General features: G+C 40.4%; 2 protein-coding genes across 3 annotated transcripts in view; one reads left to right on the plus strand and one right to left on the minus strand.

Annotated features, from left to right (window-relative positions):
• Window positions 1-9,543, plus strand: part of LOC311252919 (fatty acyl-CoA reductase 1) — a 53,519-nt gene extending 43,976 nt beyond the window's left edge. For both annotated transcript variants that reach the window (XM_084346566.1, XM_084346567.1), the window contains exons 6-12: window positions 334-378; window positions 690-808; window positions 1,847-1,914; window positions 4,949-5,120; window positions 5,211-5,340; window positions 6,277-6,404; window positions 6,794-9,543. In XM_084346566.1, coding sequence (XP_084202692.1) covers window positions 334-378; window positions 690-808; window positions 1,847-1,914; window positions 4,949-5,120; window positions 5,211-5,340; window positions 6,277-6,404; window positions 6,794-6,956 — 825 coding nt within the window. In that variant the 3' untranslated portion in view covers window positions 6,957-9,543. The remainder of the gene's footprint in view (window positions 1-333; window positions 379-689; window positions 809-1,846; window positions 1,915-4,948; window positions 5,121-5,210; window positions 5,341-6,276; window positions 6,405-6,793) is intronic.
• A 1,261-nt stretch (window positions 9,544-10,804) lies between these two features.
• On the minus strand, window positions 10,805-16,565 carry LOC311252271 (endoplasmic reticulum-Golgi intermediate compartment protein 2-like). Its single transcript, XM_084345286.1, has 14 exons — window positions 16,439-16,565; window positions 15,203-15,336; window positions 15,001-15,109; window positions 14,826-14,872; window positions 14,648-14,715; window positions 14,477-14,517; window positions 14,098-14,199; window positions 13,673-13,768; window positions 12,865-12,920; window positions 12,541-12,639; window positions 12,147-12,244; window positions 11,895-12,057; window positions 11,646-11,725; window positions 10,805-11,238 (listed from the first exon to the last, which is right to left on the minus strand). Exons 2-14 carry the CDS (start codon window positions 15,306-15,308, stop codon window positions 11,158-11,160), a joined length of 1,146 nt encoding a protein of 381 aa, XP_084201412.1. The 5' UTR covers window positions 15,309-15,336; window positions 16,439-16,565; the 3' UTR covers window positions 10,805-11,157.
• Window positions 16,566-17,515: the final 950 nt, after the last annotated feature.

The raw sequence follows: 17,515 nt of genomic DNA on the forward strand, positions 1-17,515 counted from the left end.
CCGATTTCTTCAATTTATCACACTGTTCTGTTGAATAACACAACTTTTGTCACTTTCATGGCACAAAACAGACTTAATCAGTAACTGGAGATGTGTTTCCTTCAGCTTTCATGCTTACTCACTCTAAATCTCAACAACAACCTCTATCTTACCTCACTAAAAACAAATATCTGTTCACAACACATTTACACCTTGTATTAATATGCATTTTTCCTTATCCAGATAATGTTTCTAGATATAGATCAGATTTTAATATCAGGTGTAAACGTGTGTTAATGTCCAATGTGTCGTACGTCTCTAATGATTTTCATGTTCTCTGTCGTTGCTCTTCAGGGTTGGATCGACAACTTCAACGGACCAAGTGGAGTCTTTATAGCTGTAAGTAAAAATGCTTCTCTTAAATCTTCTAAAATACATAAAAACATTATAAACGGATGCAAAACACCACAGCGGGCAGGTTAAGAAACAAAAAGCGATCTTTAAGTTAGCTGAACACGAGGAGCAAACACAGTGACACCGGGAACAAAACTGACAAAGGCTAAGGTAAAGACATACACAGAAAAAGGCCGTAAAGAGACAAAGACAGGAAGTGGAAAGTCAGATGAGGATGAATTCTACAAAATAAAACAAGAAACGTCTAAACTGAAAACCAAAACAATGACACTAAGACGCTGTTTGTCTGTTTTCAGGCTGGAAAGGGGATCTTGCGCACCATGAGAGCCAACAACGACGCCGTGGCTGATCTGATCCCCGTAGACGTGGTCATCAACCTCACCCTGTCTGCCGGCTGGTACACAGCTGTACACAGGTGAGCGCCAGAACAACGGGTTTGTCCTGGCAGTGAATACGGGTCATTTTCAAACCCGCATTAGAGAGGCAGTGAAAGAACAATGATTTTTATTTGAACAGTTAGAAAGAAAAAATGAGAATAAAGATTTGTGATGATCAGAAACAAGTTAATTGAGGAAAACCTGGAATAGTGAATGATGAAATGAAATGAATAAGCCTTTTATTTATTTATTTATTTATTTATATATTTAGTCATACAATAACACAAACAAATTGATCAAGGCAAACCAGCACCTCTTGTGTTCTGTGTGCTTAAATTGCTGTTTTTGTCCATGGAGTCTGGTGAGCAATTGCTCGGAGGGAGGGACTTCTTGTATTTATTAGTCATTTAGACAGCAAGGTATGTAAAAATAGACTCCGTGTTAGATATACTGGAATGACCCTTTAATGTCTGAAGTGATAGAGGAAGTTAGAAGAGAAAAGGTCACGCACGAGGTACAAACTGTTCGAGCTGTCTTCAGTTTACTTCAGAGTTTAACAGCAAGTCAGAACAAACAAATGAGATTAACAGATTAAAGATATTTGTTGGTACAACATGTCTGTTTTTATTGAACCTATTATGCCAGCTAGCAAATATGCTAAAGGTTCCTCAGCCAGAGAGAAGAAGTGGGGGGAAAACAAGATCCACTTAGTCATGACAAAAGTTTTCCTTGGAAAATGTCTTACTCACCAAAAAAAACTTCTAACTCACTTCTCGGCCAAAACTGAGCGGGTCAGATTTTGCATGCTGGAGAGAAAGTGGAGGAAAAGCTGAGCCGACCACTCCCGTATGATATAAGATAGAAAAACCAATAAACCTGAAACAGCTGAGTTTCAGACCCAAATTAGATCCAAACAGACATTTTTCATAAAAGGGGAAACAGCTCATATCTCACAAATGTAATAATGCATCAACTTTGCCACCTGTTATGTGACTATAGCAGCGATAGTGCACCAGAATGCAGAGCAGCTTCAGCAGGAATCAAACTGGCATAACAACAACCTTCTTCTCCCGCAGACCCAAATCAGCTCTGGTGTACAACTGCACGACCGGCGGCATCAACCCGTTCCACTGGGGAGAGATCGGTAGGTACACTGTTTGTTGTCTTGCTCAAAGGTAATAGAAACCTGTCACCGCACGAGGATATTTATAGAGCTGTTTTCGTCTGCGCCCGCTGGCATCCCGCAGTATTGTTGTCCCGGTTCACGTTCATCATCACAAATCAATACCCCAGTGTTGTGACATAATGTCCCTGTGATGTAGTTAAGTCGAGGTGTTTGTGGTCGGGGCTCTTGTGGGGAGTGTGTGCCACCTGCTGGAAGGAGACAGGAGATGGATTTAAACATTTGGAGGGTGTAAGCAGGAGACTTCAGACATGTTTTCATATCATAGGAGGTCATCTGGATGTTTTGGTTTGTTCTTGAGAGCAAGGATAAAACCGGTTTCTAAGATAAGCGCAGTTACTTTCAAAGGTTTACGCTGTAAAACCCTGTTTTGGAAGATCTCGGCACTATGCCCTTAAATTATCTTTGTTTATTCTACTTTAACCCACAAGTCTTTAAATCAATCGGCTTTTTTGTTTTTTTGTTTCTTCTTAATTGAATTATTAAAAGTACGTTCTGATTTCCACATGATGACGTCCCAATATTTAATAGAAAAGTCGCCAAGGGGATGTTTTTATACGAACAGAGATGAAGATTAGCTTTTGATTAAACTCTTCCCATGAGCCTCAGCTGAATGTTGTGCTACTTTGCAAACATGCTGAACTAAGATTGTGAAGAAACACTTTAAACTTCTACTTTCTGAACATTAGCATGTGTGACAGCCCTCAGCACTCTTGACTTCTTTGGTTGGAGGGAAGCAAGAAACCTTAAAAAAATAAAAAGAAGGAAGGGTCATTATGTCACTGAATCTCGCCTTGGGGCCGGACTGTGGTGTCAGCTGTAGTGAAGTCAACGAGAGATGCAGCGAGAAACTTACTAAAACCCAACATATCTACATTGTATGACTCCTGATGAAGAAATGCCTCCAGAACACACAACAGAGAGAAGGTTAACGACTTCAATACAGATTATACCACGGTCTGGCACCAAAGCAAGATTCGGTGACGTAATGACCCTTCCTTCTTTTTTAGGTTCATTGGAGGGAAGCAGGAAGTGCACCACTAATTACCACCTGTGACTGCTGCTCCTCAGTTATATAAGCTGGCGGATTCAGCCGTTTTCTCTCTCTCTCAACCATGTAACTGATGTTACAGATTTACATACTGTTTATCGTCCTTTTGAGGATGTTAGCATGCTGACGTTAGCATGGGAAAAGCCCCACCATGTGTAGGTCTAGCCTCACATAGCTAGCGCGACTACAAACACTTGGTGTTTTTAAAAATGACATGCGAAAGTCAATCATGCGGCTACAAAGAGACACAACACTGACACAAAATGATTGTGCCCTGGGGTTGTTCCTTGTAATCTGTCCGTGCATCTGGCACTGACTGTGATGCCTTTGCTCATAATAAAAAGGGACAAAATACAATTTGAATCACTCATAATTATTATTACATTTACCCCAATTCATGAAAAATACAAATGACTGACTTGTGTCGTACTCATGAGCTGTGCTGTCTGTAATCACACATAGTTCTTTGACGTGTTTATTTACAGACAGTTTTTATCATTACATCATTTCCTCCCTGAATTTTAAGCAGATTTGTGATGTATTCAGGCGCAGTCGATGTGAGTCTGAGCCTGTGTAGTTTGTGATACTTGTTCTCGTTCTGAGGTCACGATAGCAGCGTTGATATCACACATGAAGACTGAAAAACTCTCATTGTTTCCATCCCAGCGGTCATCAGATACAGTGAGATTAGAGGGCTGTGTAGATGTCGGGCTGGCAGGATGACAAAGGACCCTCTCTTCCCCTGTTTCCTCTCAGATTAGCAAACACGCTCCCTTCACCGAGGAAATTGCGACCAGATGGCTCGTAGCAGGATTAGGTCTCATCGCTGCAACTCGCTGTTATGAAAGAGGAGCCGTGTTCTCTAATCTCACTCTCACCGAATGAGACGAAGGAATGAAGCTAATCTGAAAACACGGGGATTAGAAGAGGCCGAAAAACAATAAATGATGTTAGGAGATGATGCGTTATGACAAGTGAAGCAGGAGGATCCGGCCCCTTCGTCTCCACTCCCACACCTCGGAGGGCAGCTCAAGGTTAGCGGCGATACTCGGGCCGCGAGGGGGGCCGAGCCACAGCTGGCTGTCACCTCGGATCTGGTCATCCCGGCCCCTGCAACCACCGCACATCTGTTGCCATGGAAACTAACGGTTGCGAGGCCTAGTTTGCGTGCCGTGTGTGATGTAATGTCTGTAGTCACATGGCTGCTCTCCGGGTCTGTGGATGGCTGCTGCTGCTGGATTCTGGGAGAAAGGGGGGGGAGGAAGAGGAGGAGGTGCTGCCCAGCGGGGGGAGTCATTGTGTGGCTGCTTTTCCGCCTGATATTCCCCCGAGAACCAGAGCTGAAAAACCATGTTATGATTTAGGGCAGCCATGTTTCCTGGAAGTCATGATCCTTATGTTGAAACTGCAATCTGTCCGTTCGCTTAACCATTTTTTTAGTTTCGGGTCAGTGGGAGTTGACAAGCTGGGCTACTAGAAAAAGCTTTAAAGGACAGTTATTTCGCTGCATTGCATCATGAAATCCACACTGACTTTATTATCGTTACATTCAGGCTACAGAGCGAAGTAAGGCCGGTTGATGCAGAGAACATCAAGCCTCTTATGCCAACTCTTATCATGATGGTCCACCGGCAGATGCAGACACAATGCTTTTAGAAATGTGCACATTCACTGTGCAGCATGCTGCAAGAAAACCACTCTGTCAACAGGTCACGTCACATGCACACAGTTAAAGCGTCATCTTGTCAGAAATTTCATGTTAAAGCTTTTATCGGCCTATAGCAATGTCATGCTGTTATTGTACATCCTCGGTTGGTTAGAGGAGTGTTAGCTCAGTGGTTTGCAGTAATGAGACACACAAATCGGATTGACATTTTCCCTTATTTCAGAGAAAAAGACTTTATTATGTTGTTTAATTAACCCCTCCTTGTGCACCTTCTGCAGAGCACCATGTGATGTCGTCCTTCAAGAGGAACCCTCTGGAGCAGGCGTTTCGCAGGCCAAACGCCAACATCACCTCCAACTACTTGATCAACCAGTACTGGATCCTGGTCAGCCACAAGTTCCCCGCCCTCATCTACGACCTCTTCCTTCGACTCTCTGGACAGAAGCCGCAGTAAGACTCACAGCGATCTGTCTCATACTTGTAATCTCAAGAGGAGGTCAACAGTGTTGTAGCCTCTGACCTCCATCTGTCTCCCTCTAGGATGATGCGCATCTTTAACCGTCTGCACAAGGCCATCAGCCTGCTGGAGTACTTTAGCAGTCAGGACTGGGAGTGGAACTCGGAGAACTTGAACATGCTGATGAGCCAGCTCACCCCGGAGGACAGGAAGGTCGGTTCATCCACGTACACGCTGTCAGTTTGGGCCAAATATTCCACTTTCTGAGCTTACTTAGGATGCAGATACTCACAAAAGACAGTTTCATGATTCTCAACGGCCGTTATAAACCATGTACCGCACTCAAGTATTCCTATTTTATTCCACTTTTAGAGCTGCAGCACTTAATCGATTAGCTATAATTATTTTGATAGTCAGTTCATCGGTTTGAGTAATTTTTTAAGAAAAAAAAGTGAAAATTCTCTGATTCCAGCTTCTTAAATGTGAATATGTTCTGGTTTCTTTACTTTATTTCAGTAAACTGAATATCTTTGGGTTGAGGACGTCATCTTGGAATTCGGGAAACAATGAAGGACATTTAATCGACCAAACAACTAATCGATTAATCGGGAATATTAATCGACAATGAAAATAATTAGTTAGTTGCAGCCATTAGTCACTTTATACTCATATTCAACTACATTTCAGAAGGAAATACTGTACATTTTACTGTAGATCACGAAGACAAGACAAAGTATGTTATCAGCTTGCAAAATATGATTAATTTCTATAAATCAAACTACCCACTAGTATTAGAAGTAGTTAAAATTGGCCCCATGTTGACTAAATACACCGTTATGTAATTGCTGCTTCATATCATTGCAATAATATCGATATAACGGTATGTTAAGCAGTCATTCTCCACAATGAGTACTTTACTTTTGATACTTTTAGTGCATTTTACTTATAAAACTGTACATTTACTTAAGTTAAAGTAATTTAACCCTCATATTGTTGAGAGGGAAAGTGGTTCTCTCTGGGAACAACCTACATTTACATGGTGTTCTGGAGTCAGTTGCACCACCTAGTGACTGAAAGTGGAATTTCATTCATTTTCAATTACAAACTTGCAGCCTTTTTTTTGTCCTAACCATCTTCTCCATCTTGCAGACGTTTAACTTTGACGTGCGCCAGCTGAACTGGCCCGAGTACATTGAGAATTACTGCATCGGCACCAAGAAGTACGTCCTGAATGAAGACATGTCCGACATTCCTGCTGCCAGGCAGCATCTGAGGAAGTAAGTGGACGAGAGACAACAACACACAGTAAACACAACAGGACTGGGAGGGGGTCAGTCTGTGCTCTACATTGCCCATACTTGAATAACAGTGGTGTTTTGTTTTAATGCAACATTAAGTAGTGTCCCTACAGGTTTCATAAATAATCCTTTCTGTATACTCTGTTAAGAGGCACAGCAGATGCTAGTTTGCATAAAAGTCAACTTTTATATTAGAAAAAGTAGTAAACAAGAGAAATTACAGCTTCAACCTCTCAAAATTACCCAAAAGATAAGAAATTGTACTCAGGATCCATTTAACTACATTTTCTGCACAAAATGCAAAATTAGTTATCGCTGCATTTTTTTAAACCCCTCCTTATTCCTCCTCTCCTTTTCCTCTTTCTCAGACTGAGGAACATCCGCTACACCTTCAACACCCTGCTGGTGGTTTTCATCTGGAGGGTGTTTATCGCCCGCTCCCAGATGGCCAGGAACATCTGGTACTTTGTGGTCAGCCTCTGTTTCAAGTTTCTGTCCTACTTCCGCGCATCCAGCACCTTAACCAACTGAGTCTTCCTCGCCGCCTCAAGCCAGAGACAAGCAGCGCTCACCTTTACATCCGAGACTCTGACCATCTACAAAGGACGCTCTAAATCCTCCTTTGAGTGTGGATTATAAAGGAAGCTCTCTACAGGTGGGGGCTGCAGTTGAGTGAAGCACTCAGAAGGGAAAAAAAGAGGTCTACTAGCCATGAATTATTTGTTTAGTTCCTGTCATCAGTACATGCACTGTTCAGTCATCAGACCCCGTCCAGAAAAAAAGTGTTGCTATCATTTTGTACCTACTGTTTTCCTCTCAAAGTGGCCAATTATATATGCAACAACAAGCCTTTTGTGTGACTTCCATTTTCTTTCCCCACGTCATTGTTTCCATCCTCTTGAATCTCGGTACATCGCCTTGCCTTGTGATAATTTTTTTTCATACTTGAAATATGGCAGCGCTTCAGTGGAGGGCGATTTCTATACGATAATTTTGTTTTCTACTGTGGAGATATCCAACTCCTCTCTTTAATACGCAGGTGATTTGGATATCTGTATGTCTTGCGTTACGTGTATCTACCGCCTTTTTAAGATTACACCCAAAAAAACTAAGTGGTGGTTCTGTCTCAAGGCCAATCCACAGATTATTGAGATGAGTATTAAAGCTGATTCTGACCACACAAGACAACTTATCACTATTTAAACCAAAACATACAGATCCGCCATCGTCCCTGCTGTTGAGGTTGTCACTTTTAACTATCACTTTGAACGTAAACCTTGTTTGTTTGAATGCTCATCCACTTTTTGCCTGTTTGTACAGCAGTTTGTACTGAAACTAAGTTTACTACTTTTACATCTTTATACTTGCGTCAAAGGCTAGTCTGATATATGTGGTAGACCTTGGCAGTGTATTATATATAAATAAGAGTACTTCAGAGTCGAGTTTATTTGTATAGCCCAGTATCACATCCTGTACAATGTCTCCCAACCGAGCCCAAGTTTTCTGGGACAAACTCGCTCAAAGCCCAAAAGGAATTGGGGTTGAAGTTGGAGCCATAAGTGGGGAAATTACAAACTTAACATTAAGTTAGAAATACCAGTGGGATTCTAAAAGGTCCAATGCTAATGTTGTGAATCCAAAATTAAGGAGTCCAAGGAACGGGTCCAGTTAAAGAAGTCCAAAATCAATGATCCATGTCAGAATTGTAGGTATGTGGTGTTGGGGGACCAAGCTAAGATGAAGGAGTCCTCGCCCCAGGTCGTGCCTCTCATCATTACAGTTAACCATCCATTTCTCCATGAAATAATTACCTGGAGATGTCAGAAAATCCCAGGAGGTTGTTTAAGAACACTAACCTCAGACTCCTAAGATTTATTTTAGTTCTTGAGGCAGGCCTCTGGATACTGAAAAGGTCATGAGGTTTGTTAGATATGTCTGAGAAAGATCATATGTTTATATGTTAGGGTAGATCATAAAAATCAGGCCTAGCATGAAACGTAAGCCAAAGCAGGGAGGCCACAATTGGTCAAATTGGGCTGAAAGCTGGCAGCACATCATCAGAGTAACCGCTAACTGCTGCTAACTGTTGCTGCCGTTAGCTAGTTAGCTCAGTTAGCCATGAGTGTTTGCGTTAACAGCGCTTGCAGAGGAGTTTGGGACCAGGGCTAGCTCGTTAGCATGCTAACTTCAATTGATATCTCTGCAACAAAATGCATACACATCACAATATCAAAATTGCTATTTATTCACAATTCTGTTGATATTGTCTTTGAAAATTTCTCATATAGCCCCTTTAAACCAGAAAAAAAGTGTTTCAGCTTCTTCTATATGTAAGAAAAGCAAGATCTTTCTCAGACAGCTAGTAAACATGGCAGAGCGTGAAGCGATCATTACAGCTGATTGCAATATAACGTTTAGTGTCATCTGCATAGAGTGTATTCACACAGCGGACATTTTCCTCCAGGGTGGGAACCTTGATTAACAGATTAAACAACTTTGCAGTTGCTGATCAATCAGGAAACGGTGAAATGATAAGAATTTTGCACACAGCAGTACATTTGAGCTTCCCACCCTGAGTGTGACGTCAGTGTGAATATGGTCTATTGAAGCAAAGATTAAAGCTGCACCTGTACATGATTTTTCCAAACAGAAGAATATTGTGAAAGTTAGTGGTCCGAGTACGGAGCCTTGAGGGACACCACACCTTATCTGATGGAGAGATGGACTACTATTCTTGACCTGTGACCTGTTAGTCTGGACTTAAAATCACAAAAGTGTGAGGTTATTAAGCGAGGGAGTCCTGGAGTTACATCCTTGACCCGAGTTTTGAAGATCTGTAAATAGTTGAACTATATATTATTCTTATAGAGTACCAAAAAATTGTATTTGACTGTTGATTTTTTGCTTGGTGAGTGTCTTCATAGGATTCCACCACAGAGCTTCCCACAGAGTCTACCAAAAGTGTTAAGTGTGACAGGCAAGTCTGATTTTTACTAAACAAACGAGGAAAACTGTGTACAGTATTGTATGTATTGACTCTTGACAGAATACAAATACATAACAGTTATGAGCCTTTATGGGAGAAAAGGGACAAAAACTAAATAAATGTTTATGCAAAGCCCGTGTCTGTGGTGTAGTCATGGTAACTGTCCTCTCACTTTCAGAGTCGTGCGAGGCCTGTATGATGAAGTGGTTTCGTCAGATTTGTTCTTACAGAGCTACAAGGCTTTTGCAACGCTGTCGTTTTGCTCTTCTGTGTGTCCTGTTTGACCGAATTTGCAAACCAACTGCAGAGCGCCACTCGTAAAAAAAAGGGAACCGATTACTTCATTGTATACTTTCTGGTGTCATTTGCAAAAATGTTTGAGCACCTTCATTCCCCTTGCTCTGACAACACTTCATTCAAGTCTGCTTGGCAAAACTGAAATAAAATAAAAGAGAAAAAGTGCAAGTGTGCTGCAGTCCATTCAACTCACCTTCTACCTCCGCTTGTAGTTTCTTCATAAATCCATTACCGGCTTCTTTCACCTGAGACGTTTGGCCTTTTGATAAATAATGTTATTTATTTCTGGCATTTCAGCTGCGTACAGGTGAAAGTGACATGTCATTTGTCAGGAGGAGAGAACACAGTGAACGAAAACGGTAAATGTTTAATGTCTTGTTTCTTTTTTTATTTGTTTGAAGTAAAATGTCCCAGTGATGTCGTCAGCATTATCTTAGCTTCGGTTCAAAGGCTTTACAAACTGAGCATGTGGAGCTTGAAGGTCACAGACATTTACTATGCAACAGCTCTACAAAAGAAGCTGTTTAGTTGCATTATGGGAAATGTAGGATCCAGGGGTTTGGAGCTTAATTCACACTAGGGACTTCAAAGTCATGATATTTTGGTCTCGGCTGCTTTTATTTATAACCGTTCTTTTTAATACAAATAAAACAGAGCCTGACAGATACTCTATTGTTTTGGCCTATTGCTAATACCAATATTGGGGAGTTAAAACAATAACAGCCAACTGATATTAAGGTCGGGCTCCGAAGCACAGTGGTAAATAACAGGTATGCCCTTTAAGCGTTTATGCAGTATCGGAGGGTTTTAGGGAATTTTTCAGTTCTATAAGACTCCTAAAATTTTTGTTTCATGTTCTCTTGTTAAGTCTCCAGACTTCAAATTACCTTATTTTCTTTGCTATTCACACTCCAATAAGCTTATGAATTCACCAAATACACTCACATGCTGCACCTAAAATATCAGTTATTAGCGATCTTTTTTAACCTAACCCAATGAAGAGGTCCACGTATTTGAAGACCATCTATCTTTTTTTTTTGTGACTCTTATGAAGCATTATTGAGACTCTTATTGAAATGTTTTCCACAGATTCAAATCACAGACATACTTTTTATTTATGTTTAAACTTTAATGGATACTATTACAGCAAATGGAACGTAAAGCCTGACAACATTTCTTAAGAAACACCATCACAGGTGTTAAAAAGGAAATGTTATAAAAGGTTAACAAAAGCACAATAAATACAAAGTGGTGGACAGAAATATGTCTGAAAAGTCTGTGAAACACTTTAAATATTAAACAGTACAGTGTTTAACAGACTGCTTTACATTTTTAAGTAGAAAAACAATTTCATGAGGTATTGTAATGTGGAAAATTAAAAAACACATATAGTAACACAGGACTGATATGTCAGGACAGAAGGCAGAATCAGCAGTTTGACGATGGCCGCTACTCCTGAGGGACGTTGTCAGCCAACAACGGAGTCTGGTGATTGTTTAGATTGTTCATGTGGTTTTGCAGCTGCACATCCTGCAACAGATTCAGCACAGGTACGTCTATTAGATCTGCTTCAAGGTGAAAAACCACTGATTTTAAAGGTGCAATGTGTAAGACATGGTCACTCCAAAACAACAGGGGGCAGCATATTACCACAGTAACCACCAACTGCTGCTCACTATACTCTTTGCTGTAGCTATAAGCTGCTGTTAGCTGGTTATCTAATGGCCCTATTAGCTGATTGGAGGCTCCAAGACCAATGGAGGTCAGTTTAAATACAGGGGGATACAGTCTGGAGGTGATTTACAGCCGCTTTTCTGCTTAATAAGTAAAATAAGTGTAAGAATATTTCCTTTATTGATATTTTGTGAGCTTATTTTGCATATTTATGAGACCAAAAAAGCTAAGACACCTGTATTTTCGATATGGTAAAGACTCACCTCTCTGGGCCGATATACTCCAAGTTTGAAGCGACAGCAGACAACATCGAAAAAGAAGCCAACAAGTCCATGGAGCATGCCTTTAACAGAGGAACACAGCAATGAAAACTAAACTAACTGAACTTGTTTTTACTTTGAATTCAAAATTGCAGAATCCAGGGCTTCAAATTGACTTTCGCTAAACGCCCCACGTCCTTCACTTATGTTGCATTTCTTCTTCCTGCCTGCCACTGTTGACGCCAGACTTGCCTGTGGTGGAGAATATTCCCCCGATGATGCCGCACAGTCGCACCAGGAACTGCCACAGCGGCATGTGCTGCTCGCTGACCGTCACCATCAGAGAGCTGGTGTCGTACTTCACAAAGATGCCGGAAACGCCGTGACTGCCCGCTGCGTGGTTGATCACCCGCTCCTGGAAAAAATAAGACAGTTTCTGTTTTAACTCTCTCATCCTCTGTGTAGCTTATTGATATTATTGGGTTTTGAATACTTCTTACTCACCCGCTCAGTCACAGAGAACTGGTGTGTGTCTGCAGATATCTTGTATGTGTTCAGCCTGGTTGGAACCACTGTGATGAAGTACTGGAACATCTGGTTATCTGGAGTAAAACAATGTAATAATGTGTGAAAAATCCCAATATTTTAGGCGTTTACATAAATTTAATGAAGGAAAACTATGCTAAACCACAGCTATCTGTACAAAAAAAACTCTTTCCAATAACACCTACTTAGCAGTGATCATCCAAGGTGAGCTAAGGACAGTTTGGGTTAATTCACGATGCAATAAATGTCTCTACACGTCATTAATTCTGCTGAAAACTCAGTTCGAATATAGGAAACCACTCCATCATGTGTTTTATCCTCTCCTATCTCCTGAAAAACTGCAGTAACTTACTGTTGTAGGTGATTTTCTCGGTGCCGTCCAGAGGATTGATGATGCCTGGTATCTCCTCCCCGAAAGATAAATGGTCTATTCGATGGGAGAAGTTGTACGCTGGAACGCAAAGATGAGAGGAAGCGCAGGTTCAGTCAAGGACGCGGGGAGTCGCTGAGTGAAACTGGAAAAAAAGCCTGCATATAATGCTTTTTAAGTAATTACTCATGGTAGTATTATAGATAGGAAAAAAACAGCTTTCAAATGCAGTTACTTTGCTCTTAAGCAAGCCAAGGAAAGTAAGAATGCAATGCAAGCATAAACAGAAAAAAAACAGTTACATACTGTCGTGGCTCACAAAAGCTGCAATGTGGGCGTGACCCTGAGGATGGTGAATGGGCCTGAAAAAGACGAAAGAGGTCCATCAGCATTATGTAGCAATGTCAGTTAATCATGTCAACTGGACTCATGTTGAGGAATTCACTGCTAGACTCCCTAAAAAACAGATATTTCACTCATTTTTTGGAGAGCTCCATGACTGTTTCGGCCCACGCTCTGAGCTCTGAGGTAACCTTGTTTTCCTCTAATTTGAATATTTGGTTTCACACCTGCAGTATTTACTGTAAGATGGAAATTGATTGTCTGCCTTGTAAGCCGGTTTTGGCAGTTTTAATAGATGTCTGCTCTTAGGAAGTGTTTAGGAAGTCTGGTGACATGGTATAAAGCAGAACTAAGTCCACATAGGGAGTCTGTCACGGTGGATGCGAGGGTTTAGGGCTGGTCCACTGTCAAATCATCAGATGCAGGAAGGCTCTCCCGCAGACATTTTAATCCCTTTATAGCCACTTTCCAGAAGTCCGCATTTCTGCAGATTTTTCCTGAGGGAATTACCCACAGTTCATAGTGGTAATCAAACACAGGGTTACCATTGGTTACCCGGGGACGCCCGAAAAAGCTTTTAAACAACCAATCTCGATGATGCCGCTCTTAAATATGTGATTCATTTCATAATTCTTGCAACAATGCCCACGAGGCTCACAAACACAAACACTACCAAGTTTTCAGGGCGTCCCAGTCCACTGCAGTCTTAACGTGGAGCTGAGCGACCAATAGTCCTATCCGTCAGCTCCATTTTGAACAGATCGTTTCTTACTTTCCAACAGTGATGTGAAGGTTTCCTGCCACCTTGTTGACGTAGGCGTGCCCATGTATCCTGCAGGCGTTGAGCGGCTCCATAGAGGCATCCTCCCTGCAAACACACAGGCAGAATATATACCAATACAGCTCCAACATAATATCTTCTTTTATGTTGCCTATAATAATGTTCAAGGTTTTCTTACGCTGTCACAGTGGTGTTAATTATATAATATTCTGCCTCCATCAAGCAGGACTGAATTGCATTAGATTGTACATGTGTACCTAATAAATTGGCCACTGACTGTTAATTGACTCCTTAATTGTTCATCAGCAGTATATCTGAGCAGCTATACCAGAAAACATCACTTTATTCTGTTCAAATAAGAACAAAACTTTGTTTTTTGTAAAGTTAATGAAGAATTGATCACGTCTGAAACTAACCGTGGCGGCAGGGCAGTGGGACCTCCTTTGAGCAGAGTTTTGTAAAGGACTTCCTGAAGAGCGTGTTCCTCTCTCAGCCGGCTCTGAATGACCGTCAACGTGCTAAAGACAAAAAAAACATTGACACATGCAAGATACAGCTGAGCGCTTCAGGAACGACTTCAAATACAATAACTGAAAGGACAAAGAATCACGACAGATGAAATGTCTGTTCAAGTTTTTCTACATAATGTTCTGCTTTCCATGGCCACACAAATAAAGTTTCTTCTTCAGTGTGGCTGCAAGTTTTATCACTTTTAATACACTTTTTGAGGTCGTAAAAATGACGAAGATAATCGCAAAAAAGACAATTAAGAATGAAAGAAAAACAACATTTTACCTTTGCCACAGCCTCTGATTTGGGGTCAGCTCAAAAATCGCCTGAAAAAACATGCAAAAGAAGAGATGCAGTTGTGAAAAACTTTGAATGCCTTTTGTCTTCTGCAAAACAAAACAATTTAACACAGAATCAAACCTGACTTAAAGTCAGGAGACATGTTTTTTTACTCACAGGCTCGTACTGGAGGCCGTTGGAAGTGATCATGGTCTCAGCCAGGTCCAGAATATCTGCTCCAACATCTGCAAACACAGACAGAAAACACACATGATTACTGCAGTAACTGGCACATATTTACACCTGTAATGCACTTTAATGAGTAAATTATCTATGTGAGAGACGGAGTACTCACGCTGGCATTTCATGGCGACTGTAATGTCAATGTTTATTCTCAATTTACTGAAAAGATAACAGAATAATTTTGAGTTTTACGGTAATTTCCTGCAATATGCTGTGATTTTGAGCATGTAAGAAAGTGGACAGAAGTCAAAAGAAAGTCTGCCACTCTTTGAAAGCAGGAAGCTTACCTGGAGAAGTCCTTGTCGACTTCATATTCGTATTTCATCCAAGTGTCTCTATAAACAAAGAACTCTAAGATAGCCAGAAGAGCCATGGCACTGAAAGCTATCAGGGACACTGTGGATGAGACAGACAGGGGTTGTTAGCGTTGTGTCAAACCAGGTTTGTCAGCAAACGTCTGATGTCTTCACTGTGAGACGAGTGACTCACCTGTTCCTCCGGAGGCTGACGTCTCCACGTAGCTCTCAGACACTTTGGGGAAGGCGTCCAGCTCCTTCACCAGGCTCAGGGCTTTCTTACGTGACAGACGCCTCATCTTCAGGTTCTGGGCTGATCTCCACCTCCTCAATCACAAATATAGAACAGAGCCTCAGTGTTATATTCAGGACTCCAGTCTGCAACGAGCAGCTTTATACTTCTGTTGCAAGGATGCAAATATACAAACAATGCAACATTCAATACCCGAGTCAAAGAGCATACAGCCTGTTGCATGTGCTCCTGCTCGTTTTTCTACTTTTAGCATACTTCATACCATTGATTTTTATTTCTAACTTATCGATCCTGCACCCTCTCTAAACATGCTGGTAGAGACAGTTCTGCTCTGTTTCTACTTCCCCTCTGGGATCAGAAAAGTATTTCTGATTCTGAACAAACTGATACCAGAATAATACAGTACACGTCTGAGAAAGTATCATTTAAAATAAGGATTTTTTTGCAGATATATAATCGTTTACATGATCATTTTATCAGAAACTGCTAATGATATTTTCCTTTAAAGAAAACACCACCATGTGTCTATTGCAGACATCGTAAAACACTCTTCATTAGCAGCTTTCCTGATTTAATAATAACACAACACTGTTTCCAATCACTGAAAGATATTAGCACAAAATAACTCTTTGCTTTGATGATATAATTGAGTTTTTAAAAATAACATGAAATAAAATGGTGACTAATAAACATAAAATTAAATAATATTTTCAAATGGCTTCCAAATATTGAAGCTTTTTTTGTATTTTTTTCAATAAAACAAAATGTATTTCATTAAAAATGACAAAAAATGTGATATTCAAACACACTGCATTGTCAATAATATTACACTGGATTATCAAAATCGCACCCATATATATCACACTTACAACACTTGATATTGGACCCAAAACCACATATGCTGAATAAGTCATGCACTATAAATACCCCTATACAACATAATAATATAAAATATATAAAAAATATATAAATAAAATAATAATATTCTATCGTGTCACCATCAGATACGACAGAATAATATAAACTAAGGTTACTATAAAGTCAGTACGGACTATAACAGATAGGCTAAACCTTTGGAAACAGTATTAACACTGGAAATGTTTGATAAATGGTGACATTAATCTACTGACCGTCTCAATAAAGCATTTAAAACCTTTTATTCATTCTTCATCTTACCTCTTGTATCATGTATTCAGGTGTTAACTCGCGGTAAAGTCTCCATTGCAGCCACAGTCCTCATGTTATGACAGCTGCCTGGATGATACCTGGATGTTGCTGCACCTTGATGCCTCCATGCTAGCTCTCAGAGGAGGGGGGCGGGGCTCGCTTCTTCCTCGTTTGGGTAAGACGTGACGTCAGCGCGTCCGTAGCCGTGCGGCGTGAGCGCGCAGGGAACGCTGACGCTCTTCAGACAGGAGGTGGCGCTTTAATACTGACACGCTGCCCCCTCTTTGTAGAGTGGTGTCTGGTTTAAAGGGGCAATGTGTAGTTTTGGAGATGTATTTATAATATTAATGAGGTAATAATACAAACTCAGGATATTTGTGAATAAACAGGCTGTTCTCAGAGGTAAAGAAGGTCTCCAGGACACTGAAAGGTGGCAGGGTCCGCCACATATAAACAAAGTAAACCAGCTTGAAATTGTGTTGTCCTTTTAAAGTCAGTTTGTTTATTCAGTTTATTCTGCCATGAAGACTTAGAGAGTTTGTTTATTTTGGCTAGGATTAAAAAAAGATCTTTGTCTAGTTTGAGATAAGAAATCCCGTTGATTTCACGCTTGATTTCGAAAATACAAAATGAGTCGTGAGCAGTAGTGGAGGAAGTTCTCACATCATTTACTACGCTGTAAAAAAAGTACTTGAAAATTGAAAATGTTATCAAATAAGATTAGACAAGTTAAAATATAACTTTTTTTTCAATACAGAGGGAAATTATTGTGCCAGAAAATGCTCAAATAAACAGTTACATCAGATTAAAATACAAAAACACAGTAGACTAATAATTTAAAAAAGTATCAAAGGAGTAAATGCTGACACCAGTGCCTAATAGAATAAGAATACATATTAAATAAAATACATTTTGGAAGAGATGTGTAACCTGGTGAACAGTGAAAAAGTAATATTGCACCTGATATTGTAAAAAGTTGTTTTGCAAATACTAATGAATGCTATCATTTAGATAAAAGTAATGAGTATATGCGTATAATCAATAAAAATTTACCTGATTACTCATATAACAAGTTTGCATTATCTG

Source organism: Pagrus pagrus (genome assembly GCF_965226575.1).
Source record: "Pagrus pagrus genome assembly, chromosome: 23".
NCBI classification, from domain to species: domain Eukaryota; kingdom Metazoa; phylum Chordata; class Actinopteri; order Spariformes; family Sparidae; genus Pagrus; species Pagrus pagrus.

Excerpts from the sequence above, each read along its gene's own strand:
- LOC311252271 (XM_084345286.1), bottom strand. The coding sequence starts at position 15,308 with ATGAGGCGTCTGTCACGTAAGAAAGCCCTGAGCCTGGTGAAGGAGCTG. Across the intron at positions 14,716-14,825 it reads AGTCGCCATGAAATGCCAGC|ATGTTGGAGCAGATATTCTG; the intron begins GTGAGTACTCCG and ends CTGTGTTTGCAG. Across the intron at positions 12,640-12,864 it reads AGCTTTTGTGAGCCACGACA|CGTACAACTTCTCCCATCGA; the intron begins GTATGTAACTGT and ends TTTGCGTTCCAG.